Below are 27325 nucleotides of genomic sequence, written 5' to 3'. Positions count from 1 at the left end.
ACGGGCAGAGGGAGAGAGAGAGAGAGAATCTCAAGCAGACTCCACGCTGAGCATGGAGCCCGATTGCGGCTCTGTCTCACAACTCTGAGGTCATGACCTGAGTGGAAATCAAAAGTCGGACGCTTAACCGACTGCGCCACCCAGGTGCCCCTTATCATAGGATTTAAAAGAGATTTTTGGGTGTGGTTTTGGGGAGACAGTGGTCAGAGTATGTCAGATTTGAAGATGAAATGGAGGCCCAGACAGGGAGGACACATAGAGGTTAGGACCAAAGCTAGGACTAGAACTCTTCCGACACCTAGTTCAGGGCCCACTCATGTCATTATCCCAGGCCGCCGCACACAAGTGCACAACTGTGTCATTTCCCACAGCCTCACCTACAGAAAGTGCTCCGTAAGAATTTGGCCAAGCAAGCCATAGCTCTTGGTAGCGTGGGGAAGCTGCCTCAGCCTTGGGTGCCTCTTAGGGGTCATAGATGATTTTCACATTTCTGGCTCCGATTTTCCAGCGTGAGTTTTCCTTTATGGGAAACCACTTCAGGCCTCCCCAGGTCCAGCAAGCTGGGATATTAGTACTGGGAGAGACTGAATGAACCAAATATCTGTTTTGACTATAGTAAGAGCTCAAGAAGCCATTTGTTGATTGATGGGAAGCCTCAGGGAAAAATGACCTTCCCTAAGTGACTGCTGGGCTTGGTGGATGTTCAAGGTCTTTATGAGGCAAGATGGGATGCTGTGCAGAAGATACGTGCTTGGCCTTTTTTTTAAATTTTGAACTTAAAATGACTTTTAAGAATTATGCTAAATTAAAAGCAGAAATGTTAGGGAAATAGAATCTGAAAGAAGTAACAGACTGGGACAGGCCTAGGTATATAGTGCTTTGTTTTCCTGGGTAGGCAAGGCTTCTAAGTAGAAAATCCCACACACTCTATTCCTCTGTTGGTTCTGCTGGGCACCGGCCGTTGCTCAATGGTTTCCCTCCATTTCCCAGCCATTCCATGGTGAAGAAACTTCTGTTGGCCAGGACCTTTTGGCATTTTATTTATTGGTGTTGGTTCTTAACTTCATTCACTAGCAAGAAAAAAATGGGGAAGAATTTTTGAGGACAGATTGGAGTGTCATGGTCAATATTTTCTCATGACCTGAAGCCACTAAATCATGTTTCTGAGGCAGCCCCATTCTCTGAATAGTGGAGATGTTTGATGATAGATTTGTTTGCTACCTAAAGAGCAATAACTCTTCAGAAAGGGGGTGACCTTGGCTGCCCCTCAAGGCAGCTAACTTAAGCTGAGAGGCAGCAGAGCACAGTGGTGAAGCGATGGCCGGTGTCGGGATCCTGGATTTGCCACCTTTTAGCTGTGGGACTTTGGGCAAGTTACTCAGCCTCTCTGTGCCACCTCAGGATCCTCATCTGTAAAATAGCAATAGTGACGGCTGTAAGGCTATGGTGAGGATAGAGTGGCTTAACTCACGTACTTCCCGGTATGTGGTTAGCAACAGTTAAGTGTTAGCTTGGTTGTCATGTTCTATACCTGTGTCACCTGGCAGTGGACTCTTTCCTCATCTTAGAAGATTTCAGATAGTTAGAGAAAAATCTGGAATATTATAAACATGCTGTTTCATTAAAAATGTTAAATATTTTTTAACAGAATATTTACAGAGTAATTTTTCTCAGGAGAACTTGGTCTTCCTTCTCTTGTGCAGAAGCTAATGGGACAGCATCTTGCCCCCCTGGAGTGTCGATATCATATCTGGGTTCTGGACTTCTGTTTACCCCTGACTGTTCGACTTTGGTCCAGTCGTGTATTTCTGTGTGCTTCGGTGTTCCATTTTCATGGTGGGGCTGATACTGCCTGATTTGTCCAGGGCTAGAGAACCAGTGGGCCACCAGTGTTTTCCACCTGCTACAGGAAATTTCCATGTGTTCTTGTCCCCCCCCCCCCACCCCTGTCCAAATGTGGAGGCAGGGCCAAAGAAAATTTGAATACATGAAAGCAGGGCGATTAAATATTTGTTTAGTGTTGTCCTTGTTATATTAGGGTTATAGAGCCATCTAATTTTCTCTGCTAGTTTATTCTCTGAAGGGGAATAAAAGATACTTCTAAAATTGTGCATATACAGTGATTTAATCAAACAAATTGAATTAGAACAGAGAGGATTAGAAATGACAGAGGCTGTCCTTGATTTGTTTGTCTTCAGATGGTGGCATCATGCCAGTGGTAAATAAAGTTACCTGCCCCACAAGGAGCTTCTCGTGGTGCCATGATAGGAATAAAGATGACTTCACTTTTGAATATCATAATATGAGCCCTGCCTTTGGCAAATGAAATCATCCTGTCTCTGTCCTTTGCAGGCATCAGCCAACCAGCTGGTTATGGCTTTCTTGAGCAGATGCTGTGCCAGGCTGGAACTTTACCTTCTGCCGACAGTTCACTTCTTCACACCCTATTTTAAAAAAGAAGTGAATGCTAAATTATGGGCTACCTGTTGACTTTTGACGGGCAGTTTTTGGACTAAAGTTTTGAGGAGAAACAACTGGTCCCCAAATACTCCGGACCCCACCCGGAATTCCTCTGTTCGTCAGGGAGGATGGTGAACATGGCCGGGCCCTGACCTTCTTTCCTCCTCGATGTAGGGGGACTCGCAGCCACAGAGCTGGATTAGATTAAGGTGCATCTTGAATTCAAACGAGATGTCCCAGGAGAAGTGCTCAGCGCTGCTGATGGCAAAGGCAGGGTGTGACCCTGGGGGTCCATGTGGCCTTGCTTTGGCCTTCAAAATGTGAGACAATAAAGACAAAGATTCTTCCTTCTCGTCCCCTTTCCATCCCCTCCTTCTCCCCTTGAGCCAAAGCGGCAGGGACCCGGTTCATAGCTTAATAAACTGCTTCCTTAAAGAAATGTCAGGACACCGACCAGCCAGTAAATGTGCTCTGACTCCGGGCCTGTCCTCTGACTGACTGGGATGGGAGCCCACACACACTTAAAACTCAGAAAAGTCTGGAAACCAGAAAAGAACGGTAACTTATTTTAATTTTCATATATTCTCAGTCTTTGCCCTCATAATTTTATAGCATTAAAGAGTTTTGTTATCTGTTTTTTTTTTTTTCACTCAGCATTATGTCAACACTTGAAAATGTTTTCATGGAGATATAATATTTCATCAAGTGGATGGCCTCTATGATAGAATTGACTTATTGTTGGGTCTGACCTGTTGTAAATCAGGCTGCAGTGCCGGCTTCCTTAGTTCTGCCCTTGCTTTCGTTGTTTCCCAAGGGCAAATTCCCACAAGGGGAGAAATTTGGGGCATTCTCGTTAACTACATATTGTGTCCATTTGCTTTCTACAAGTCATGCTAATGTCTTTGCCCTTTGGCACGGGAGGAGGATAGCGTTTGCTTTGCGCTCTTGCCTGGGGTTCCTCTTGTGTAAAAGTTATTTTGCTGGTTTGCTGGGTGACAATGGTACCTTGCTTGCAGTTTGGGTTTGCATTTCTTTGACTGTCGATCAGGGTGAAATGTTTTCCTTCTATTCGCTTCCGGGTTATGTTTCATTTCTTTTTGAATTACAGCATTATTGAGATATAATTCACATACCATACCATTCACCCATTTAAAGTATGCAATTCAGTACTTTTTAATATACTTAGAGTTGTACAACTATCACCAGTATTTAATTCCAGAACATTTTTGTTGCCCCACAAAGAAACCCTGTACCCACTAGCACTCCCCATTTACCTCTGATCGCCCCCAGTCTGTGCAGATTTGTATGTTCTAGACATTTCATACAAATGAAACCATATATCTTGTGGTCTTTTGACTGGCTTCTTCAGCATGTCCCAGTGCTTCATTTCTTTGTACTGACAAATAATATGCCATTTTATGGATATGCTACATTGGGTTTATCCATTCATCATTTATCATTTGGATTCCTTCCACTTTTTGGCTATACTTTCAGGGATCATTTCTATAGTTCGTCACTTTTTGGCTATTATAATAATGCTTCTGCAAATGTTCATATACAAGATTCTGTATGGGCAGTGCTTTCAGTTTTCTTGGGTATATACCTAGGAGTGGAATTGTTGGGTCCTGTGGTAACTTTATGTTTTATTCCTTTCTTGTCTGTGTGTATTTTCTGTCCAGTTTTTGGATGAAGTCTTTTTCTGATTATTTGAATAAAGTCTATGTCATAAATATGTTAACTCTTTAATCATATTTGCTCTGAATATTTTCTCAGTCAGTAAATTTCCATTTTTAAGTTGCTCATACATTTTAAATCTGTATATAGTTGAACCTGATTTTTTTTTATTACATTTATTTCATTGTTTTAAAGCTGAAATATTGGAATAGACTCCCTCTAGGATTTAAAAAATTTTCAATCCTTTTCCATATTTTCAAAAACAACTTTTAATTTCCAAATCTTCTTGGGATTTATTTTGTTGTGTGGTATTAGATATGACTCTAAGTAAATGTTTTTCTCAAATTTCACTGCCACTTTAAGATGATCTTATCTCTTTTTCACATTTGCTGTCATATATTTTAAGTCATTCAATAAAATGTTAAATACAACAGTAATTTCTGGCTTTCCTATTTTGTTCTGCTGATCTTATGTTGTACCAGTATGACACTATTCAGTAAGTACTTCTTTATGATGGGTTTCGACATCTGAAAGGATTGGTAACTACGTATTACTCGTATTTTTCAGACTATCCCTTGTTCTTCTCTGGTGATACTTCTAGATGAATTTTAGAATAAGTTTGTTGAGTTCTAGAAAAATCCTGTTGGGATTGGTTGGATTTTTATGAACCCCATACATAATTTGGAGAATTATATATTGTCTTCACTCATCTGTGACCACGATATCTCTTTCCATTTTGTAAGACCTTTTGTTTCACAGATTTTAGTAGGTTTATTTTATTCCCAGATTTTTCTATTTGTATTGCTTTGTGAATAGGATCATTATTTTTTAAATTACATTTTCACATATAGCAAATGCTGTTAATTTTTTAAATCACACAAACATTTGCTGAGTGCTTTTTTTTTTTTTTTCATTCAGAGAGAGAGAGTGAGAGCACAAGCAGGGGGGAGGGTCAGAGATAGGGAGAGGTAGACTCCCCGCTGAGCAGGGAGCCCCATGCAGGGCTGGATCCCAGGACCCTGGGATCATGACCTGAGCTGAAGGCAGACGCTTCACCGACTGAGCCACCCAGGCACCCCTATTGAGTGCTGTCTATGTTCTGCACTGTGTTTGACACCAGGGGCACTGGAATGAATAAGCCACAGAGCCTGTCCTTAGGAAACATATGATCTAACGGGGACCCAGGTCCATAACCAGTGTGGGCAGTGCTTTGGTGGGGAACACTCAGGACTCTGCAAGCCCAGAGAAGTGTCTTGGTGGATCAGCCTGGTAGTTCAGGGATGGTTCCTAAAAGAGGGGACACCTGAGCTGAATTTTGAAGGTCGACAAGGGTAGCAACGTAGGAATATTAGCCACAATACTGAATTCTGTAAAAATAGAGTTGATTCTTTTCATTTTTCTAAGAATATGAATATATGGCAGAGGAATGATTTTTGTTGTTGTTCCTTCCTGTCTAATATTTTCCATTTTATCTCTCTCACACCCTATCTCCAGATTTTTTTTTCCTATCTCCAGATTTTCAAAAACAATGTTAAAAAATAAAAGTGGTAGAAAAATGTCCTTATTTTGTTCCTACTTGAAGGTAACTCTTTAATATATCTCCATTAAGGATTATAATGCTTATATGCTCCTTAAGTTTCCACTTACAATTCATAACAATCACGTCAGGTATATATTATTATCCCCATTACACAGATGAGGACAGTGAAGGTCCGAGAGGTTGAAGGAATTGTCCTAAGTCCACAAGTGGTGAGGAGTATCAGAACCTGACGTTGAACCTGGGTCTTTTGACCTAAAGTCTTTGGCCTCTGCCCCCTTACTGTCATGCCTCCTTAGTCACTAGGTGACTAGGTGTATGCTTTTGCCAAAGCAGGATACACTTGTTAAGGATGCTTGTTGGCAGTCCTCTTGCAGGGAAGTGTTTATCCTCAGAACAAGTGGTGGCTTCGACACTGCCAAACAATGCTCCTGCCCAGGCCCATGTGTTAGAGGCTCTTCGTGAAGAAGGGATGAAATCCAAGATGCTTAGACTTAAGGGTAAACCCCGAGCTAAGCTATTCTCTCTGCCTCTCCCCTTGTGCCTTTCCCATTCTTCCCATTTATAACCTAAAGCCTCATACTGGCAGCTCTGACCTCTTGTCTTTTGGACTTTGTTCTGCAAGCAAACGCAGAATGATGGGACAAAGGGGAAGGAGCTGGACTGCAGAGTCAGGTGGACCTGAGTTTCAGCACCAACTCTAACACTTAGCCATGCAGTTTGGGCAACTCACCCAGTGGAACAAAGCCTCACTTCCTCCTTCAATGAAGAGAGGATAGTAGTGTGTATCTCAGTGGCTTTTTGTGGGGGAATAAGTGAGAGAGCCTATGTGCCTACGTAGTGCCTAGTGCATAGTAGGTTACTTTCTTATTGCTTTTTTTCTGCATTTCTGATTGGTCTTACAAATTCATTCATTCATTATGGACTTCATTCATTTCTGATGTATATTGAATGCTTAACCCTGCACCAAACATTGCAGTAGACATTGAACATATTAGTAAATTAAATAGATGTGGCCCTGACTTTGTGGACGTTTCAGCACCACAGAGGGAGACAGCCAGTAATCAAGGAAAAAAAAATGCAATGAAGGAATAGGACAGGCTACTGTGAGAGGGAATAATAGAGGCAGACCTATGTGATGTTAGGTGGCCAGAGAAGGCCCTTCCAACAAGGTGACAAATCAAGTTGACACCTGAAGGATGAGAAAGATCACAAGGGTAACATGACCCAGATTGTGTTATGGAAAGTTATTCAGACTGCTTGTGGAAAGTGGGAAGAAAAAAAAGAGCAAGAGATGACATGGAGACTCCATTTAGGAGACTGTTGTAGAAATCTCATAGGAAGTAATGGTAGCTTCCTTGAAGGTAATGGTTATAGAAATGGATAGATACAGACATATTTGAGAAATAATTAGGGACATGGTAATAGATTAAAGAGTGTCAGGGTGTCAAGCCTCACACCCCCACCCCCTCCCCAGTGTCTGATTTGGGCAGCTTAGTGGATGTTATTTATTAAGATGGGATAACTAGAGAATTATGTTTTGGGGTGAACCTGAGCTTCTAGGAGCTTTAATCATGCTCAGAGTTTTCCTGGGGGTGGAAATTAGGTGGTACTTGTCCCCAGAAGACATTCTATGAGCTAGGAGGGAGATGCCCAGAAAGGGCCCCTTGAGGATAAGCCTCATCCCTGAGCTCTAGGTATATAGACCCTTCCTAAGACCGAGGCTGGACCAGGAAAATCCAAGAATTTCTCTGTCCCACCACCAGCCATGTAACAAACACAGCACCAAGTAACAAGTAACGATAGAATACTGCTGGGAAAGGGGCATGACATTGGAGAGAAATCCCCTGTGTAGCCCAAGCATACAGGGACTGCTGAAAATAGTATGGAACAGAAACACTGAGAAAAACCTTCTGGCATCCCAGGTCCCAGAGTAAGCACAAGTTAGTAGCCTACTACTTGAGGAATTTGAAGTCTGTGGTGCATTGGAGGTAATTATAGAAACAACAAAACCCAGCCCAACTTCAACTACTGACTAGATTGACTCAGTCTCCCACATCTGTTGCCCACTTTCAGGTATAAATATTATTTACCTCAGTCTGTTTCTCTACACACAATCTTCAATGTTGAATTTAAAAATATGAGATGTACACAAATGCTCATACAAACAGGAATAAGCAAACTCTGTGAAGAGCAATAAACAAAACCAAACCCAGAAGTGACCCAGGTGTTGGAGCTATCAGATAGGAGCTTAAAAATATCAACGAATAATGTGTTAGAGGATATTGTGGAAAAAGTATACAACATACATAAAGAGATGGGAATTTCAGCAGAGAGATAGAAACTATAAAAATGTAAAATTGAAATGCTAGAAATAATAAAACATGATATAAGAGATGAAGAGATTTTTTTTTTAAAGATTTTATTTTGGGGGCACCTGGGTGGCTCAGTCAGTTAAGCGTCCCACTCCTGGTTTTGGCTCAGGTCATGTTTTCATGGGTCGTGGGATTGATCCCCATGTTGGGCTCCATGCTCAGGAGGGAGTCTGCTTGAAGATTCTCTTCTTCTGCCCCTTTCTCCACTCACATGTGTGTGCTCTCTCTCTGTCTCTAAAATAAATAAATAAATCTTTTTTAAAAAGGGTTTTATTTTTAAGTAATCTCTACCCCCCAACATGGGACTCAAACTTACAACCCCAAGATCAAGAGTCACGTGCTCTCCAGGTGCCCCAAGATGAATCAGTTTTTTTGATGGCTTATTAGAATACTGGGCACAGCTAAGAAAATATCTTTCAGTTGAAGATAGGTTAATAGAGATGATTCAAATAGAAATACAAAAAGAAAAAAAAAAGTGGGGAAAAGCCAAATCAGAGCATCCAAGAAATACAGAAAAAATATGTATTTGGTGTCCCAAAAGGAGAAGAGAGAGAAACTGAAACAGAAGAAATATTTGAAGAGAAAAAATGGCTGAAAGTTTTTCAAAATTACTGAAACACAACAAACCACATATCCAAGAATCTCAGAGGACCCCAAGCAGGATAAACAGAAACATACACTTAGACATATTGTAGTTAAACTATTGAAAATCAAAGACAGAATCTTGAAGGAAGCCAGAGAAAAAGAAACTTTAAATACAGAAGAATAAAACTAATAGTTACAACAGATTTGTCATTAGAAACTATGCAAGTTAGAAGACATCAGAGAGGGGCGCCTGGGTGGCTCAGTCGTTAAGCATCTGCCTTCGGCTCAGGTCATGATCCCAGGGTCCTGGGATCGAGCCCTGCATCGGGCTCCCTGCTCTGCAGGAAGCCTGCTTCTCCCTCTCCCACTCCCCCTGCTTGTGTTCCCTCTCTCACTGTGTCTCTCTCTGTCAAATCAATAAATAAAATCTTTAATAAAAAAAAAGAAGAAGACATCAGAGAGATGCCTTTAAAGTACTGGATGAAAAATTTCAAAACACCTTTGAAGAAGGAAGACAAAGACTTTGTTTTTTATAGGACAAACAAAAGTTAAAAGAATGCAACAGACTTGCATAACAAGAAATGTTGAAGTTTAAGCAGAAGAAAATAAAGATACGTACAATGAAATGAAGATCATCATAAATGGTGACAATGAGCATACATATAAAAGACTTTTTTCTATTTTTAATTTTAAAAAATATAATTGACCACCTAAACCAACAATAATAACAACGTATTGTGGGATATATAACATAGGAGTAAGACGCATGACAACCATAGCACAAAAGATGGGGGAAGAAACGTAAGTATACTGTTATAAAGTGTTTATACTATATATGAATTGGTGTATTATTGTTTGAACATAGACTGTGATAAGCCAAAGAGCTATATTGTATACCGTTCAGCAGCCAAAGGGGGAGGAGGGGGGGCATGGGTGGATGGACAGATAGACAAACATAATTAACCACTCATTAGTGGAAATGAAATGGAATCATCAATCCAAAAAAGCAGAATGAGAGGGAAAAAAGGAACAAAGAACAGATGGGAAAATAAAAGAACAACAAGCAAGATGATTCCAGTCATGCCAATAGTTACATTAAATGTAATTGGTCTGAACAATTAAAAGGAAGAGATTTTCAGATTGGATGAAAATGCAAGGCCTAATATATGCTATCTATAAGAAAGCCATTTAAAATTAATATATAGGTAGGCGAAAAGTAAAATTATATACCATGTAAACAATAATCAAAACAAAGCTAGGGTGACTATTACATCAGAGAGTAGAATTTAGAACAAGGAATATTTACAGGTGATAAAGGGAGATGTTACATAACAAAGGGGTCGATTAATCAACAAGACATTGTAATTCTAAAAGTGTATGTAGCTAATAATAGAGCTTCTAAATGTCTAAAACAAAATATATAGAAGAATTTATAACATTAAATGTATATATTAGAAAGGAAAAAAAATTCAAATCAGTGGTTTAAATTTCCAATTCAAGAAACTAGAAAAAGAACAAATTAAAGCCAAAGCAAGCAAAAGGGAGGAATAATAAAGATCAGAACAAAAATCAATGAAATAGAAAAGAGATAAACAGAAAATCAGTGAAACTAAAATGGATTCTTTTAAAAGATCCATAAAATTTGTGAACTATTAACAAGGTTGAACAAGAATAAAAGAGAGAAGAAACAAATTACCAACACCCAAGAAGAGGAGACAGTACTATAGATTCATAAACATTAAAAGGCTGCAAGGGAAGGGGCACCTGGCTGGCTCAGTCAGTGGAGCATGTGACTCTTGATCTTGGGGTTGTGAGTTTGAGCCCCACGTTGGGTGTAGAGATTACTTAAAAAATAAAATCTTAAAAAAAGGTGGTAAGGGAAAATTATGACCAACTTTATGCCAATAAATCTGATCACTTAAAAAAAAATGACAGATTCCCTGAAAGACACAAACTATTGAAGTTCACTTAAGAAGAAAGAGATAACCCAAATATTCCTGTGTCTAGTAAAGAAATTGAATTTGTAGTTAAAAACCTTCGCAGAAAGAAAACTACAGGTCAAGTTGACTTTATTGGTGAATTCTACCAAACATTAAAGGAAGAAATGATAGCAATACTATAAAAACTTCCGGGGCGCCTGGGTGGCTCAGTTGTTAAGCGTCTGCCTTCGGCTCAGGTCATGATCCCAGCGTCCTGGGATCGAGCCCTGCATCGGGCTCCCTGCTCCGCGGGAAGCCTGCTTCTCCCTCTCCCACTCCCCTTGCTTGTGTTCCTTCTCTCGCTGTGTCTCTCTCTGTCAAATAAATAAATAAAATCTTTAAAAAAAAAAAAAAAAAAAATACTATAAAAACTTCCAGAATACAAAAGAGGAGGAAAACATTCCCTAACTCATTTTATGAGACTGACATCTCTTATGAATATAGATGCAAATATCCTCAACAAAATACCAGCAAACTGAGTCCAACAACATATAGAAAGGATTATATATCATGACTGAGCAAGATTCATTTCAGGAATGCAAGTTGACTTAACATGTGAAAATCAATTAATGTAATATATCAGTAGAATAAAAGACAAAATCTGCATGATAATGGTAATTTCGGGAGATGTAGAGAAAACATTTGACAAAACCCAACACTGTTTTGTGATAGGAATAGAGGTCCACATCTTCACCCTGATAGAAGGCACATATGAAAAACCCACATCTAAAACATATATAATGGTGAAAGACTGGATTTTTCCCCCTAAGATCAGGATTAAGACAAGGATGTCTGCTCTCACTACTTCTATTCAGTATTGTAGTAGAAGTTCTAACCAATGCAATTAGGCAAGATAAAGAAATAAAAGGCATCTAGGTTGAAAAGGGAGAAGTAAGACTATCTCAATTTGCAGATGACATGATCTTGTATACAGAAGATCCTAAGGAATTCACACATACAGACCCTATTTTAACTAGTAAGTGATTTCAGCAAGGTTATAGAATACAAGGTCAATATAAAAACTACACTTTTATTTCTCTACACTCACAATCTGAGAATGAAATTAAGAAAACAATTCCATTTATAATAGCATCAAAAGATGAAAATATACCTCACTGATATGAGGAATTCTTAATCTCAGGAAACAAACTGAGTTTTGCTGGAGTGGTGGGGGGTGGGAGGGATGGGGTGGCTGGGTGATAGACATTGGGGAGGGTATGTGCTATGGTGAGCGCTGTGAATTGTGTAAGACTGTTGAATCACAGACCTGTACCTCTGAAACAAATCATACATTATATGTTAAAAAAGAAAAAAAAGATGAAAATACATGGGAATAATAGAAAGAAGTGCAAACCTTATACCCTGAAAACTACAAATCACTGTTGAAAGAAATTAAAGAAAACCTAAATAAATGGGAAGACATCCCACTTTTATGGAGCAAAAGACTTAATTTGTTCAGATATATCTGTATATCTATACTCTCTCCACGTGCACACACATACATACATATAATAAATATAAGATCTCTTTTTAACTTCAGGACAAGTGCCCAGACCTTTAATGACGATGTGTAACAAAACACATTTTTTTCTGAAGTTGAGTGATTACTTTGGTCACAGTTTCTCCTGTTAAATTTAATTAAAATTAAATGTAACGGTTTACATTTAAAACTGGCATACATAACACAATCTCAGTTTTTGGAAAATGATTTTTACCTTTCTTTCCTTGATACGTATGTATAGGGATACCTGGGTTATCGTTCAGTAAATGTTAACTAGTTGTTTCTGTGTGGTGGAATTTTGAGATGATTTTTAATTTTCTTTCTGTGCTGTACTGAATTGGTTTTGCTTTAAAGTAATCACAGCATTTTTAAAAATTAAAAGCTATGCTTGAAAGCCAATGAAGGCTAATATTTTAAAAGTTTAAGTGTTGGGCCTCCAAGTAGAGATGTCAAGGAAGTAGTTGAATATATGAGTCTAGTGTTCGTTGGGAAAGTCTGAAGTAGAGAGGTTAACTTTGGGAGTTGGCAGCATAGAGATGATTTCTGAAACTCAGAGGAATGGGTGAGCTCATCCTCTTTTAAGAGAGACTTACAAGAGCCTGCGCTCTTTGCATGTGCAGCACTTGGAGGATGCGTTGGGGAGGAGCCTGCAGTTGAGCCAAAAATGACAGTTCGCAGGGGTAGGAGGAACACCTACCTCTTAGCACTCACAGAGCCAAGTGCTAAGTCGGGAAGGAGCCAGGCAGTTTTGATAAGATGTTGGGATGCAGTTCAAATGCAAGGGTTGCCCACCTGGATTTCATCCCACAACATCTGTTCATTGTGCACTTGTCTTTGCTGTTTCCCGAAGCTCGAAAGTTAGAGAAGCAGGAATTGCTTCCACTCCATACAGAGAATAATTCTGAGACCTCTAGAACGTTTGGGCTTTGGCTTAGAGCTGGGTCTTTGAAGGGCTGCTGACTTTCAGCAGATGTGGACAGCATGTTTGGAGAACACTTGTAGGGTTTTTAAATGGGCCACAAGTGGCTTCTGTTTGATAAATGCTTTGTTTGACTTGCCAGTTTAAAGCTGGTAGCTTCTCTAATAGCAGGTATGTGTTTACCCTTCACTATAACCCACTCGCTTGAAGGTCTTGCTCCTGATTAGTTGGCAGTCTTTCTTGTGGGGCTAAAAATTTAGACCTTTAAAAGCTCATTATCTGTTGACAAAAGATCAAGTTTTGGGAGAGAGAGAGCTTAGTTTGTTTTTCTCCGAGCTCCCCTTGAGAGTCCATAGGCCTTGGCTTTGAAGCCTCAAGAGTTCACCCTCCCTGGGGAATTTCGGGGCCCATGCCAATCACATCGCTTCTCAGCTCAGCTTTCTTTGGAGTTCATCGAGCTTATGTAGGGCTGGAGCTGCCGTCAGCCTGTCCGTGATCTCTGCCATTGGTGGATGATGACTTCTCCGGCCTGTTGCCGGGACCTGTTTCTGTCTCAACTCAGACTCTCTGTCAACATCCTGGCACCCGGCAGAGCCCTCAGTGCTCCACCTGGCACTGAGTACCCCTCAGCACCCTTCCGTGCCAGGAGAGCCCCGCATGCCCGACTCAGAGGTGTCATTCTCTCAGCTGTCCTAATCTTTGCGCTCACTTCTGCACCAGTCCCTGTGCACCGATGTTGGTGTGAGGAAGCTGATTTGTCAGGTTGTCAGGTCGTGCAGCGCGTGTAGAGATGCGGTTTGAAGGGACTAGGCTTGGATATGGATCTGATTAGTTTTCCGATTTTCTCCCCTTCCAGGTAATACTTACCAATATTCAAAACAGAAGCCCTAAGCCCGGCCCTGCTCCCCACGATCAAGAACTAGGTTTTTTCCTAGAAACAGGACTTCAGAGAGCCCATGTCCTCTATTTCAAAAATGGGTAAGCCTTCTTCGTTTTTTAACTCAGGTTCCTAAAGAAGGAAAATAGAAAGCCTCACCATGCTGTCTCCGGTTTAGCTATTGTATGAAAGCAATTTTGAACATGAACTGTGATTGGAAGAGTTTTTTAAAATCATGAATGTAGGCTCTTTTGTCTCTTCTCCCCTGGCTCTCTCCCTTTGCCGTGAGGTCTGAACGTGGGAGAAGGGAGGAAGGAGGGCTCCTTTGTGAGGAGGAGTCACAGGTTCGAAGCCCCAGCCCAGCAGGTGGGTCTGCTGGGAGCGAGCTTTCTGCCACCCCTCCTCCTCGGCAGTGGTACCGCACAGACCAGCCCCTGCTGTTGGGGGATGAGTCAATGACTTGGAAATCCCAGCACACAGGGTCATCTCCTGAGCGGCTTCTCAGTTCAGAGAATTGGGTCTGCCAAATCTCCAACGGTTTTTAGGAAAGTGAGTGTGGTTCTGACATCACACGGGCACATTTTCCACTTGAGCTGCCTTTGCAAAGGATTTAGGAAAGTTTACTGATGTGAACGTGAGGGATAGCTCTCCGGTACATTTGACATTTGTTTTCCTTTTTGTGTTGCTCTTATGAGGAAGGTGATGATTCTGTTCCAAATCTCTTCAGCTGTCCCTTGTTTTGACCTTGTGCTGCAGGATAGATGTGCATGAAGACCCAAAGTAGGTATCTGGCTTCTCCGTAGCTCCTCGTAGGCCTGTTCCTCTTCCTCTAGGAATAGCCAAGTAGCGCTTGGAACCACAGAGGGGACATGAGTCCCAGCCTTTGGATAAATGAACGGTGGAGTTGCTCCCTCTTCATTTTCAAGAACTTCAAACCTTGGGGCGTAGCTCATGGGAGTGGCATTTCTTCTGTTCGCTGGCTCAGAGCCACATGCAAACATTTCTCATTTGTTGCCTGCAAATGCTTATTTCTTCAAATCCCATTAAACTGTTGGTGGAGAAGTCCTGCTTGGCTCCAAAGACCATTGGTTCAGATCGGCATGGCGTGTGAAAGGCCATAATAACACCCCAAGGTTTGGACTGGCTTGAGGCCTTGGTGGCCAGGAAGATGCTTCTGAGTTTGATCTCATCTGCCACTGATTGAGATCATCTGAGCAATAGCGCATGTCCTCTAAGCTGAATTTTTAGTTCTCTTTCCTATGATGCTATAAATAGAGGGATAAGGGAGCGAACATGGAATATTTTTTGAGTGATTTGTTTCTTCTCCCTTTTAACAATAAATGGTGGTCATCACAGAGGAACCCCAACCTTGCTCTCTCTCCCTCTAACCTGTAAGTGTATGTGGTTGACTCCCACATGCAAGTCCGGAGGCAGGAGTGCATTCCCTTGGGGCTCTCAGGGGTGCCACCAATACCTTCTATTGAAAACGTTTTGTGTAAGATTGGTAAAGGTGGACTGGATAATTTATTTTCATCTGAAGCTTACTCACTGAAGAGGAAGAAGCTAGTCCTCTTGGGCTCTGACCTCCTGCCCTGAAATGCTGGCTGCCCACTGGAATCCAACTAAAAAATAATGATGAGAGGTTTGTCCTAGAAGATGGATTACATGCCAGGAATTGCTTAGCGGCTCATTTCTCTTTTTATTTTACCCAAGTTCAAGGAGATTCCCATTGACATGGCCAAAGTGAAGAGACTGCTTAACTTTGAAGCCTTTTCTCCTCCTTTCTTGTCCTCTCGCTCTTCTCTTTGGGCTCCAGAGGCCAGTGATAGGGTTGGCCAGCTTCTCTAGAGGGTCCTCGCCAGCTGCAATGTCCTTTGCAGCAGTAATGAGAGATTACTTTGGGGTAGATGGAGGTGAAGGCCAGTTCGGGGACCACAAGCTGTGGATGAAAAGAGAGAGAGCAGCAGGAGGTTTGGGCCTGTCCAGTGCTGCCAGGCTGCCTGACTTAGAGCAGTGGGTCTCTTGGGGCCCAGGAGCCCCGCCTGCGTCATTGTCAATGGACGTGCACGGCCAGGATCTCTGTGGAGTAGGTGGGGGCACGTGGAGGTAGCTGCTGTCCCTAAGCACCAATGGCTTCCCACATCCCATCTTCTGATGTGTTTGCTCCTTTTTGCTTTTCTGTACTTAATTTTTAAAATTATTTTTATTTTTATTTATTTTTTAGGTGCGGGGGGGGGGAGAGAGAGCGCGGCAGGGAGGGGCAGAGGGAGAGGGAGAGAGAAAATCTTAAGCAGGCTCCATGCTCAGCAGGGAACCCAACATGGGGCTCGATCTCACAACCCTGAGATCATGACCTGAGCTAAAACCAAGAGTCAGATGCTTAACCGACCGAGCCACCCAGGCGCCCCTCTGCACTTTAAAATTATGTATCTGGAAGGATATCACAGACGGGGTTTGACTGATTTGCAAGGATAAAAATATGGGCTGTAGGGGCGCCTGGGTGGCTCAGTTGGTTAAACGACTGCCTTCGGCTCAGGTCATGATCCTGGAGTCCCGGGATCGAGTCCCTCATCAAGCTCCCTGCTCAGCGGGAAGCCTGCTTCTCCCTCTGCTTGTGCTCTCTCTCTCTGACAAATAAATAAATAAAATCTTAAAAAAAATTAAAAAAAAAAAAGAATATGGGCTGTAGAAGAGCTTCGCAATAAGAGATGGGAATTGATAAAGCACATCTTTTTCTTTAGAAATGTACTTCGATGTATTCAGCTTTGTAGTTGTCATCCCTGAGGACTTAATGAGATTTAGTAATTAATCTTATTCTTTATAATCCTCCGATCTTTCCCGAGAGTATGTGAACAAACTAGTGAACTCGGGTCTCTTTCAGAAAGAATCCGAGTCCCAGACCAAGGCTCTTACTTCACCGTCCTTGATCCTCACGGTGTCAGCTCTTTCCCGGGCACTGCCGCCCCTCGAGGCTGGTGCTATGAGTAGTGTTGCCCCCGTGTGCCCACGGTGACCTGGCTGCCGGGTTCTGCCGTCCGTCCTTCCAGCACTGCTCCACTCAGGGGAAAGTCTGTCTGTGTGCGCAGAGGCTGGGTCCGACCCTCCAGCAGCGAGTGGTCTGTCGTCATCCTGCCTCCCTGGGAGGAGGCTCGGGACCCAGGGACAAGACGTTGCCGGGGATGGTTCCCAGCCTCTGCTGCTGATTGGGGTTTTCTCCTCCCACTTTTCCTCGTGTCTCATCCAGAGCGTGCCTCGGATCCTCTTGTTTCCTCCTCTCTCCTCCTCCCGTTTTCCTCTCTCCCCGCCCCTCCTGCAGCCTCTTTCCTCCTGTTGGGACAGAATACCCGGTCCTATCTGAGCCCCACACAGCCACATCTGTCTCATGTCTAGCTCTCCTGTCCCTCTGGGTGGCAGCAGCAAGCCTGCGAAGAATGAAAGAAAACCCTCTTGCTCAGCTCTGCAGAGGGTGTAATGAGAGCGCGTTAGCCTCAGAGGGCCAGGACGCGACCTCCAAGGGTTCCCGGAGCGGCCTTGCTGAGGCAGGCACTCAGACGAGGGGCAGCAAGGGTGTCGGAGCCAGAGGACTTGGATTTGGAACCAGTCCTTCTCCTCACTGGGTCTCGGTTTCTTTATCTGTAAAATGGGTCTGGCGCCCCCCAGGTCACAGAGCTGAGTGACAAGTAAGACAATGCGTGTGGGAGCGCTTCCTAAAGCGTCAGGCAAGCGGCAGGTGCCAAGCTGTCATTGCCAGTGATGCTGATGCCTGGCCGACTTCCCAGGTGGACGTGGGGCCAGGTGAAGGTCAGCCTCCAGTGGAAGTGGAAGTCTGCAATGCAGACATCACTCATTTGGTTGCTGAGCCTCACATGACACATTTTTCAGGGAAGGGCATTTATTTATGGCTGCTGGTTTAGATGGGCTTGGCTCAAGACGTGTATCGGTTAGCTGGGCCGGCTGTCATGACTGATGGCCTTGTCGGCGCGCCCGAGAGGAGGTGGGGTGACTGGCGAGGGGTGGCCGCTGGGCAGCACAGCTAGTGGCCCAGAGATGGCCTCAGCCTGGGGGTCCCCTCAGCCTTGTTGGAGTTTTTTTTTAAGATTTTTATTTTATTTAATTTTAAATAATCTCCACACCCAATGTGGGGCTTGAACTCACAACCCTGAGATCAAGAATCACACGCTCCACCAACTGAGCCAGCCAGGCGCCCTCCTCCCCTCAGCCTTCTAAGGAGAAGAGAAATGATACTCCTTGCTTGAGTCCTTGTGGCCAGAATTTCCAGGCAGCTCAGGTTTGGGATGCCAGTTATTGACTGCCTGCTGTTTTAGGAATATTTGACCATCTCTTATCAACAAAGGGTAGCAAAGGACATTTCAAGTAACTTTGCTTCTTGTCAGCCCTGTCAGATGCACTGGCTGAGCAAAATGGATGGCAGCGGGTGTTTTCCTGGGCTCCGAATTGGTTTTAATTCAGGGAGGGTGGGGATACATTAAAACAAGAAGGCAAATGCCCAGCGACACCTGGGAGACGTGCCCATGGGTCGTACTCTTTGCTGGGGTGCATCATGGAGTTCTACCCTGGAAACCCCGACTCGGAGGAGGTTTGGTCAGACTCTGAGTTGCCCTGTGGTGCTTGGCGCCACGTCGGGGAAGAAAGGGGTGTAGAGGGGCTTTTTAGAGTTTTGTTATTATAGTCAATCAAATAGACCACTAATCACCACTGTGCATTGGCTTTAAAAATCCCTAGACTTCCTCAGTAATTTTGTTGACCTGTTCAGCCCTGCTTAATGTAGCCTAGAATTAGCAGGCCAAAAAAGGGGCACGGAGGCATGCAGTATCCTAGGGGCTGCTGAGGAGGGCGCTTCCTGTGTTTCCCGCCCCAGAGACAGCAGCGGCAGCAGGTCACAGGGAGGGGGTCGTGGGAAGGGGCCGGCCAGGAAGTGAGGGGGGCCCGTGCTGGCTCCCCAGGCACCAGAGCAGCTTGGCCTTGGCCTGTGCATTCTAGCATTCAGGCTGCCTTCCCTCCCGCAGTGGTAAGAAGTGTTCACTTTTTAAACTACATGTGGCTTTTTATATCATAAGTCAAATGCAATGAATGGGGAAAGAATTCAGACACGGTTCCAGGAAGCATTTAAAACGTATCAACGTTTTGTCCATGATGGTCTTTGAGAGAGAGGCAGAGATTAGAAGGAAATGGACCTGCATTCTAGGAGATAGTAGGAGAAAAGGAAAGGTTAAGACATAAATGTAGGTAACGCAGTTCTGTTGTATAAAAGAGTAAGCAATGGGAGAGCACCTGATCTCTTTAACTGACCCAAGTGAGCTCAAGTTTCTAGGCCCATTTATTCCTTCATTCAGGAAGGTCATATAGGGAGGATGACTTGCTTACCTATTAGGTACCAGACGCTATCTTAGGCAGTGGTGAAGAGGAGGGGCCAAGTCCCTGCCTTGCTATAACTCACAGTCCCACAGGGAATTAAGGATGCAAACAAGCAATTTCAGGATAGTTTGGGTGTGTTGACAAGGCGAGTTCAGCTTGCCACAAAAGCAAATAAGGAAGCTGCCATATGGACATGGCTACACGATCTGTAAAGGGGGGTAAAGCTTTGGAGAAGTGCGCTCGGAATGATGTCGATGCGAATCAACTGGGGAGAGCCAGGGCCGCCTCCCAAATAGTGGGCAGAAGTGTGCAGTTAGAGCTCTAATAAGCATTGTATATATTCTGCAGGGTATGAGGAGACCAATCTGGCTGGAGTGAGGGTTTGTGTAGAGATCTGTGGATTTTTATATAAACCTCTCAGCATAGGACCTGGCACACAGTGGGTTTGGCCAGTCATCGGACAAGTATTTATTGAGTTCCCCTATGTGTCCAGTATTGTGCTTGGTGCTACATTGGCGAATGGAAGAGACATGGTCCAGGCTTTCAGGGAGGATGCAGTCTACTGAGGGAGACAGATGATAAGCAAGTAAACCAATGGATACAATTACAAATTAGAATATGTGCCAGGGAATGAATGGGTGCAGTGAATGCAGGTAACAGAGGGCATCTGCTTAGGTAGGGTGGTCAGGCTGGGCCTCCTGAGGAGGCGACCCAGAGCCCAGGACATGACGGTGAGCAGGAGGTAACCCTGCTGAGAGCAGGAGAAAGAGGATTCCAAGCGGAGGGTCCAGCATGTGCAAGCTCTTGACCCAGGAAGGAGCTTGATGTGTTTCAGAATCTGAAAGGGGTCCAGTGTGGCTGAAGCAGTTGTGAGGGCAGAGAGGCATAGACTCGGTGTGGAAGACTTCTGGTCAACCTAGCTCACTGTGCTGAGCACGTCCCATGAGTCATCTCACTATTAAGGAGAATTTCCATAATAGTTGAGCTGATGGTGGGGTACAGAATCTGTCAGAGCACATTTGTTTCGATCACTGCCTTTGATAGATGAGAAGTCTAAGATCCGGAGAAATCATGTGCAGTATCGTTTAATAAATGTTTGTCGAGAATCTTACTAGGTTACTTACTAGAGCCAAATACTGATCTAAGAGGACAAGTGAGACCCAGTCAGTGCCCCTGTGGAGTTTACAATTTGTTTGGGAAAACAGTCAAAATAAGGCAGCGTGATTTACTCAGGGCCACACAACTGGTTGGTGGCAGAGCTGGGACCTGCACCTCCTTCTTCTGACACCCAGTCTCACTTTCTCACCACTTGGCCCATACAGACATGCCCAGTTAGTACCCTGTTTTTGAAAGTGGAACACTGAGCAGCAGAGCTTGAAGGAATACATTACACTTAGAAAACAAGGACTTTTAAAAGCCAGTCTAGATGTAATTATTCATGTAACAAAAAGCATCAGCCAAATCTTCTCTGTTTTGTTTAAATGTAGACTAGGTCTGCCTAATCCCTTAATGCCATCAAAACTGTTGGTATGGAAACAAAGAAATCTTCGTCAATTTTAATTATGAAACTCCAAGGCCACTTTCAGTGATGAATTATGGGGAATGCATTATAGGGAACAGGTAATTGCTTTCAGTGTACTAACAATGAATGTTAGAGTCCTGTGTTGTCTGAAAGCTTTATGAGCACAGCAAGGTGGGCTGCATCCATGTTGGTCTGCCCTTGGCTTCAGCAGAAGAACAGGGTGGGTCATTTCAGGCTTCCAAAGCTCTGAGGATTGGGGGGTGAAGGGGGAGGGACCGGCGAACTAACTAGCAGTTAATTACATCTCGTAAAGGCCCCTCCCCACATGGTTTTGACCAGCTGTGCACTGCCTCCTTTGGCCGCCATTTAGAGTTGGAATTCTCTGAAACAGGAACTGGTACAGGAGTTTCTTTTAGTTCTTCACAAGAGATTTGTCTCGGGTGGTGATTTTCTGCTTTAATGGGGGCAGGAGGAAAGGGAGAGATTCTTTGTTTATTCGTTCTCTTATTTATTCATCCATCAGATTTTCTGTGCTAGGAGCTAGGGTCAAGATAGCAAATGATCCCTATGGATTTTCTAGTTCAGCCAGAAAATAAATAATAACTACCAGTGGGTTAAGCCTTGGGACACAGGAAGAAGACAACGCTAATGTTTTTAAATTTACCCTTTCACTTTGCATGTTTTCCTAAAAAGAGATGGTTGTACAATACGGTGTCTAACAATCAAAATGAACTTAATTTTTGTAATATTCCCAATACCTCTTGGTGTGATTGGAGATCGATCCCCGGGCATTCCTGATAGCAATGATGATATCTGTAGAGCCACTCTGGGGTCGTGCTCTGGATGGGAGTAGCATGAATAGACGCACACAGGAGCAAACAGTGTGGTATGAGGAGTACTCCCCACCTCTGTTTGGTTTCACGTATGTTGTGATAGTCACTTGTTCTTCCAGCATCTCTTCAGCTCCTGCCCTGTGCCAGACATTCTCCAGGTGCTGGGGATAAAGTGGTGAGTAGCCAGACATGCTGCTTGCTCTCAGAGAGAAATTAGATCATGATATTCTTGGATGTATAGTGCTAAGATAGTGTTCAGAAAGAAAGGTACCCATTTCTGTGAGAGTCCATTTTAAAATGAAATTGACCTAGATTTGGTGGCTAGGGGAGGTTTTCCCGAGGGAGTGACTGAGCAGAAGCCTGAAGACAAATCAGTGCATGAGGGCCAACTAGCAGAGTCAAGGTGGGGTGTGAGGGATGCTTATTATTTAGACCTGAAGGGATCTTCAGAAGCATCTTGTCCAACTCACCTGTCCTTTTTTTTCTGCCTTATTTTTCTCCTTAACATTTAACCAGCATCAAATATACTATAAACAGTGCTTACCAGGGTCTTCTTAGGTTCAGTTAAACATTCTGACTCACAGGACTTTCATAGGCCGCAGTTGACACCTATCTAAATAGAAAGATCTAGAACAGGATTATAAATTGCCAGCAAGGCCATGTCAGGGGTTTCTCTTCTTTGTGAATCATGCTCTCAGCAATCCATATGGCCACCCAGGAGCTGTTCTGTTTGCCCCTTCCCCTTCAAGTGACAGCTCAGCTGGTAGAGAATGAGCCTCACAATTAGTAAATGTGGGATCTGTCCCAAGTATTCAGGGTTCTCCAAGGGATATGCCCAGTTTTAAGTCCTCACATTAGAGGAAGCCCAAGCTACGATGTCCCCATCAGATATGAATGTTCCTTCCAGTCCAGATGCAAGTTATCAATCAGGGGTCATTTTTATGATAAGCAATGTTGCTTAGTAACATAATCGACATTTTATCTTTTTTAGGTTTCCAGGGAAACAGAACTAGGAAGTTAACCTCAGGTCAAATTGTGAAGCAGAGGAGGAAAGGAATTTGTTAACCCTTTGCTCACATTGTATTTTATTTTTTTCTTATCTAATTTGTCTGTCTCTCATCACTAGAATATAAGTTCCTTGTGGGCAGAAATTTCTGTTTCGTTTGGGGAAGGATGTGTACCTTGAGCAATGTCTGGTGTAGAATTGGACGTGAATGAACGAATGAGTGAATGAACTTCTCGTTCTCAGTGGAGATGGCTGTGACTCACAGATGCCTAATGGTTTCATGCTTTCTTTAAAATTAGGTAGCGTAGCATATATTTATTGAGAGCTAAGTGGAACTTACTGCCTCGGTTCCTGCTTCTCGGTGGTAAAGAGGGAGATGTGCTCTGCTCATCTAGGTCTTTCTGCATATGATGTCCTTCGGTTAAAGGAGTGGGGAGGGGTTCAGGTATCAAACACCTTCCTTGACCTCAGTAAGAAATCATATATTTTCTGGGTAGATCATAGGAACCTCTGCTTTCTGCCTTATCTCTGAGATCGGAGGGTACTTAGAATAATTGTGGCTTAATTATAAGAAAGTCATCAGGGCACCTGGGTGTCTCAGTCAGTTAAGTGTCTGCCTTCAGCTCAGGTCATGATCCCGGGGTCCTGGGATCGAGTCCTGCATCGAGTTCCCAGCTCAGCAGGGAGTCTGCTTCTCCCTCTGCCCCTCCCCCCAACTTGTGCTCGCTCTCTCTCTCTCTCACTGTCTCTCAAATAAATAAATAAAATCTTTTTTTTTTTTTTTAAAGCAAAGTCCTCAAGCAGGCTCTGACCGACTCATTCCTGAGATGCTCCTAGCTTAGTGGAATTTCAGTGATTGGAGGCCTCCTCACTTAAGCCTAGCGTATACACATCTGGATGGGAGTTCCAGAGTTCCCACAGCAGGAAAGAGATTTATTGTCTTCAGTGGTTTAGTTGTTGAGAAAGTTTGCTCCCAGGGCCTCCCAGAGCCACATTTTTTAAGTAAGTATCTCTTCGACTTGAAACTCCGTGGGGCCAAGTTGGTCATGTGAGAGTATATGTGGCCTTTGTACCCAGCCCCTCAAGGGCAGACTGTTGAAATGACACACGTGTGTTGGGAAAGAGGAATTCGCATCCTGTCTGGTCAAGAAGGAAGCCAAATTTCACCCTCTCTGAGCCTGTCAGACTGTGGGGAACTTTCCCGGTAATTTGGTGACACAGAGCGGATCCAGATGTGTTTGCTGTAGAAGCAGGGTGGTTGGAAGAGGGTGGGGAGAGCAGACAGCACCCCTATTCTGGCTCTTGGCTGGAGAAAACTCCTTAACCTGCTGTTTTCCTCCCCTGGTTTGGGGGTCAAATGCATTAAGATTTCACACGAGAGCAGGGTTGGAGGGAGTGAGGGCCTCAGCTCTTTTCAAGGCGTACTTCCTACCTATTTCTTTTTAAATCATTGTTTTTTTCTCCATTCTTTTTTTTCCCGGAGGTATTTTTAGTCAACTCTTAGAGCTGCAGAGAGAGATTGAGCTAAAGCCCAGAAAATGACTGAGACATCTTTGCAGAATTTCTGACTTTTCTTAGGAAATACTAGAACCTTCTATTGAAAATGAGAGGGCCTATAAATTTTCATAGAAGTACCTGCCTTTATATTTGTATGGCGGTGTCCACCATAGATCTGTACACCAACAAGGAAATCCACAATATAATTGTATGTTCTCACAGCAGAATCCTGCATTAAATTACAAGATTTTAAAAAAAATTAACGAGTTACTTTTTTTTCAACTGACATTTGGTTTTTCCACCTTCCTCTCTATTTTAGGTTTGAATTTTTCCCGCTTTTTCATAGGTCACTTTGGTGGTAATGCTTTAGGCCTGGCACAGACGCACGGTACCTTCTGTCTCCTAGCTCTTCCTCCTCCAGCCTCTCTCTGCTGGCAGGTGCTTGGTTGAAGGATATGGTAGCTGGTTCTCCTTTGAATCTCCCTGGCAAATTAGCATCAGAAGCACCAATCTCTGCATGTTGGGAATAAGCAGCTAAAATATCAGGAAGAATCAGATGCTGTGTTTCTTCTGAAGAATACCCCAGAAAAACTCATTAGCCAGCCTTGGTAAAAAAAAAAAACTCTGAATTACAGATTTTTTTTAAAAGAAGCAATTATATTGCTTTCAAGTACATTTTGAGCTAGTTTTTTTTTTTTTTTTAAACCAACTATTGCCCACTCAATTCCATGCATGTTTATTGAGAGCCTGCTGGGCGCCAGTCACTGGGGTAAGCTCTGGGATATGAGATGAATAAAAAACGTTCTCTGAGCTCATGGGGAAAGACAAGGATGTCAACGAATAATTATAACACCTGGTGAAAAGCACTATCATAGAGGGATGGGCTGGAGAAAAGAAGGGAGGGGAGGAAGAAGAAGCCACCTGCCTGCCAATGTGAATTCATCTGGTTTCTTAGAAGAATTGACATTTGAACTTGGTCTTTGAAGGAGGGGTACGATTTCCCATCTTAGGGAGGACTGAGGGGGACACAGGTGTTAGTCACGGGGGAATGCCAGATCTGTCGGGCCAGATACACTTGATACGCTCGTTAGAGGCAACATTCTCTAGTGGTTACAGATCACTGACTCTGGTGGTATCAGGGACATTTGCTAGCACTGTGACCTTGGCAAGTTACCTAACCTGTCTGTGTTTCAGTTTCCCCCTTTCATAAACTGGGGATAGTAAAGGTACCTACATCATAGTGTGCTTGATGGTGTCTGGCATGTAGTAAGCACTTATACCATGGACTGGAATGTCACTTGCATTTGTGTGGGAGAAAGCAGAAGGAAGCAATGGGGCATCTCATGGGCCTGAGAACCAGAGACCCTGAAATAACCAAGTATGTACTGGACAGCTCGTCTGGCCAACTGGGATGAGCCAAGTAAGATCCAAGGGACTGGAGCAGTCTGGGCCCTCTGAAGACTTGAAAACGGACCTCTGGGCTCTTTGCTGGGAATGCTCCCCATAGTGAGGGGGAACTGGGAAGTATGGAGTGGAAATCAACCAAGAAGTGACACAAGCAGAAGAGAACAAAAAGGTAGAGGTAAATGTCGGGGAGGGGGAGGTAGCCAAGAATTATCATAAAGCAAGGTGCTATATTTTTTAGCAGCTTTATTCCGGTGTTTTATATACATATATAAATGCACCTTTGCAAACACGCAGTTCAGTTGTTTTCAGTCAGTTTTCACAGCGGTGCACGCATTGGCACGCTTGAGCTTTAGAACATTTCCATAACCCACTCTCACCCTCTGCCCCAGACAACCACTGATCTGTTTGTTACCTGTCTCTATAGATTTGCCTTTTCCAAAAATTTCACATAAATGGAATCACGGAATATGTGGTCCTTTGTGTCCTGCCTCTTTCACTTAGCGTGGTTTTTATGTTCTCCCACATTGTAGCATGTCTCAGTAAGTCGTTCCCTTTTATTGCTAAATAGTTATTCCATTGTATGGATATGCGCTCTTTTGTAGAGTCATTTACCAATTGGTGAACATTTGGATTGTTTGCACTTTTTAGCTATTATGCATAATGCTGCCATGAACATTCCTGTACAAATCTTTCTGTAGACACATGTTTTCATTTCCCTGGATAGATTCATAGGAGTGGAATTGGTGGGTCATATGATAAGTTTATGTTTAACTTTTTAAGAAAACTGACAAGCTGTTTTCCAAAGCGGTTGTGCTGTTTTACATTCCTGCCAGCAACGTGTGAGTGTTCCAGCTTCTTTCCATTCTCTTCAACAATTGGGATTGCCAGTTTTTAAATTAAAGCCAGTCTCGTGGGTTTGTAATGGTATCTCATTGTGATTCGAATGTGCATTTCTCTAATGATTAATGAGGTTCAGCAGTTTTGGTTTGCCTGTTAGCTCTTCTTGTATCTTCTGTGGTGAAACATCTATTCAAATTTTTTGACCTGTTTTCTATTCGTTTGTCTTAATATCAAATTGTGGGAGTTCTTTATATATTCTGAATACAAGTCTTTTATTAGATATATAATTTGCAAATATTTTCTGCCTGTCTGTGGCTTGTATTCATTTTTTAAAGTTGAGGAAAAGTTGATTTTGGATGAAGTCCATTTTATCAATTTTTCTTTTTATGGATCATCCTTTTGGTGTCACGTCTAAGAAAATTTTGCCTAACCTAAGACCACAAAGATTTTCTTCTATGTTTTATTCCAGAAATTTTATAGTTTTAGCTTTTACATGTAGGTCTCTAGTCTGTTTTTTGATATTTGTTTATGGTGTGAGGTAAGGGTCAAAGTAGAATTTTTTTGTATCTGAATACCCAGTTGTCCAACCACCATTTGTTGAAAAGTCTCTTTTCCCACTAAATTGCCTTGACACTAGTAAAAAATTAGTTAACTGAACATAAATCTAAAGGTTTATTTCTGGAGTCTCTATTTTGTTTCACTGATTTATATGTCTACCCTTAAGCCAATACCACACTGTGTTAAATATGTAGCTTTACAGCAAGTTTTGAAATTAGATAGTGTAAGTTCTCTAACTTTGTTCTTTTTCAAAATTATTTTGGCTACTCTCAGTCCTTGACATTTCCATACACATTTTAGAATCAGCTTGTCAATTTATACACAAAAAGCCTGCCAGGATTTTGATAAGGTTGGCAGTGAATCTCTGGATCAATTTAAG

At 42.9% G+C, this 27325-nt stretch overlaps 1 protein-coding gene across 11 annotated transcripts in view; it reads left to right on the top strand.

Annotated features, from left to right (window-relative positions):
• Window positions 1-27325, top strand: part of TTC7B (tetratricopeptide repeat domain 7B) — a 247390-nt gene that overhangs the window by 67439 nt on the left and 152626 nt on the right. For 8 of the 11 annotated variants that reach the window (XM_036064449.2, XM_036064446.2, XM_036064452.2 and 5 more), the window contains one exon: window positions 13887-14008. The exons of the other annotated variants lie outside the window; for them this stretch is intronic. In XM_036064449.2, the coding sequence (XP_035920342.1) occupies window positions 13887-14008 (122 nt within the window). The remainder of the gene's footprint in view (window positions 1-13886; window positions 14009-27325) is intronic. 11 annotated transcript variants of the gene reach the window in all.

This window comes from Halichoerus grypus, chromosome 8, assembly GCF_964656455.1.
Source record: "Halichoerus grypus chromosome 8, mHalGry1.hap1.1, whole genome shotgun sequence".
Classification (NCBI taxonomy): Eukaryota; Metazoa; Chordata; class Mammalia; order Carnivora; family Phocidae; genus Halichoerus; species Halichoerus grypus.
Note: the sequence above shows the minus strand (reverse complement) of the source record. Positions and strands in the feature narration are given on the sequence as shown.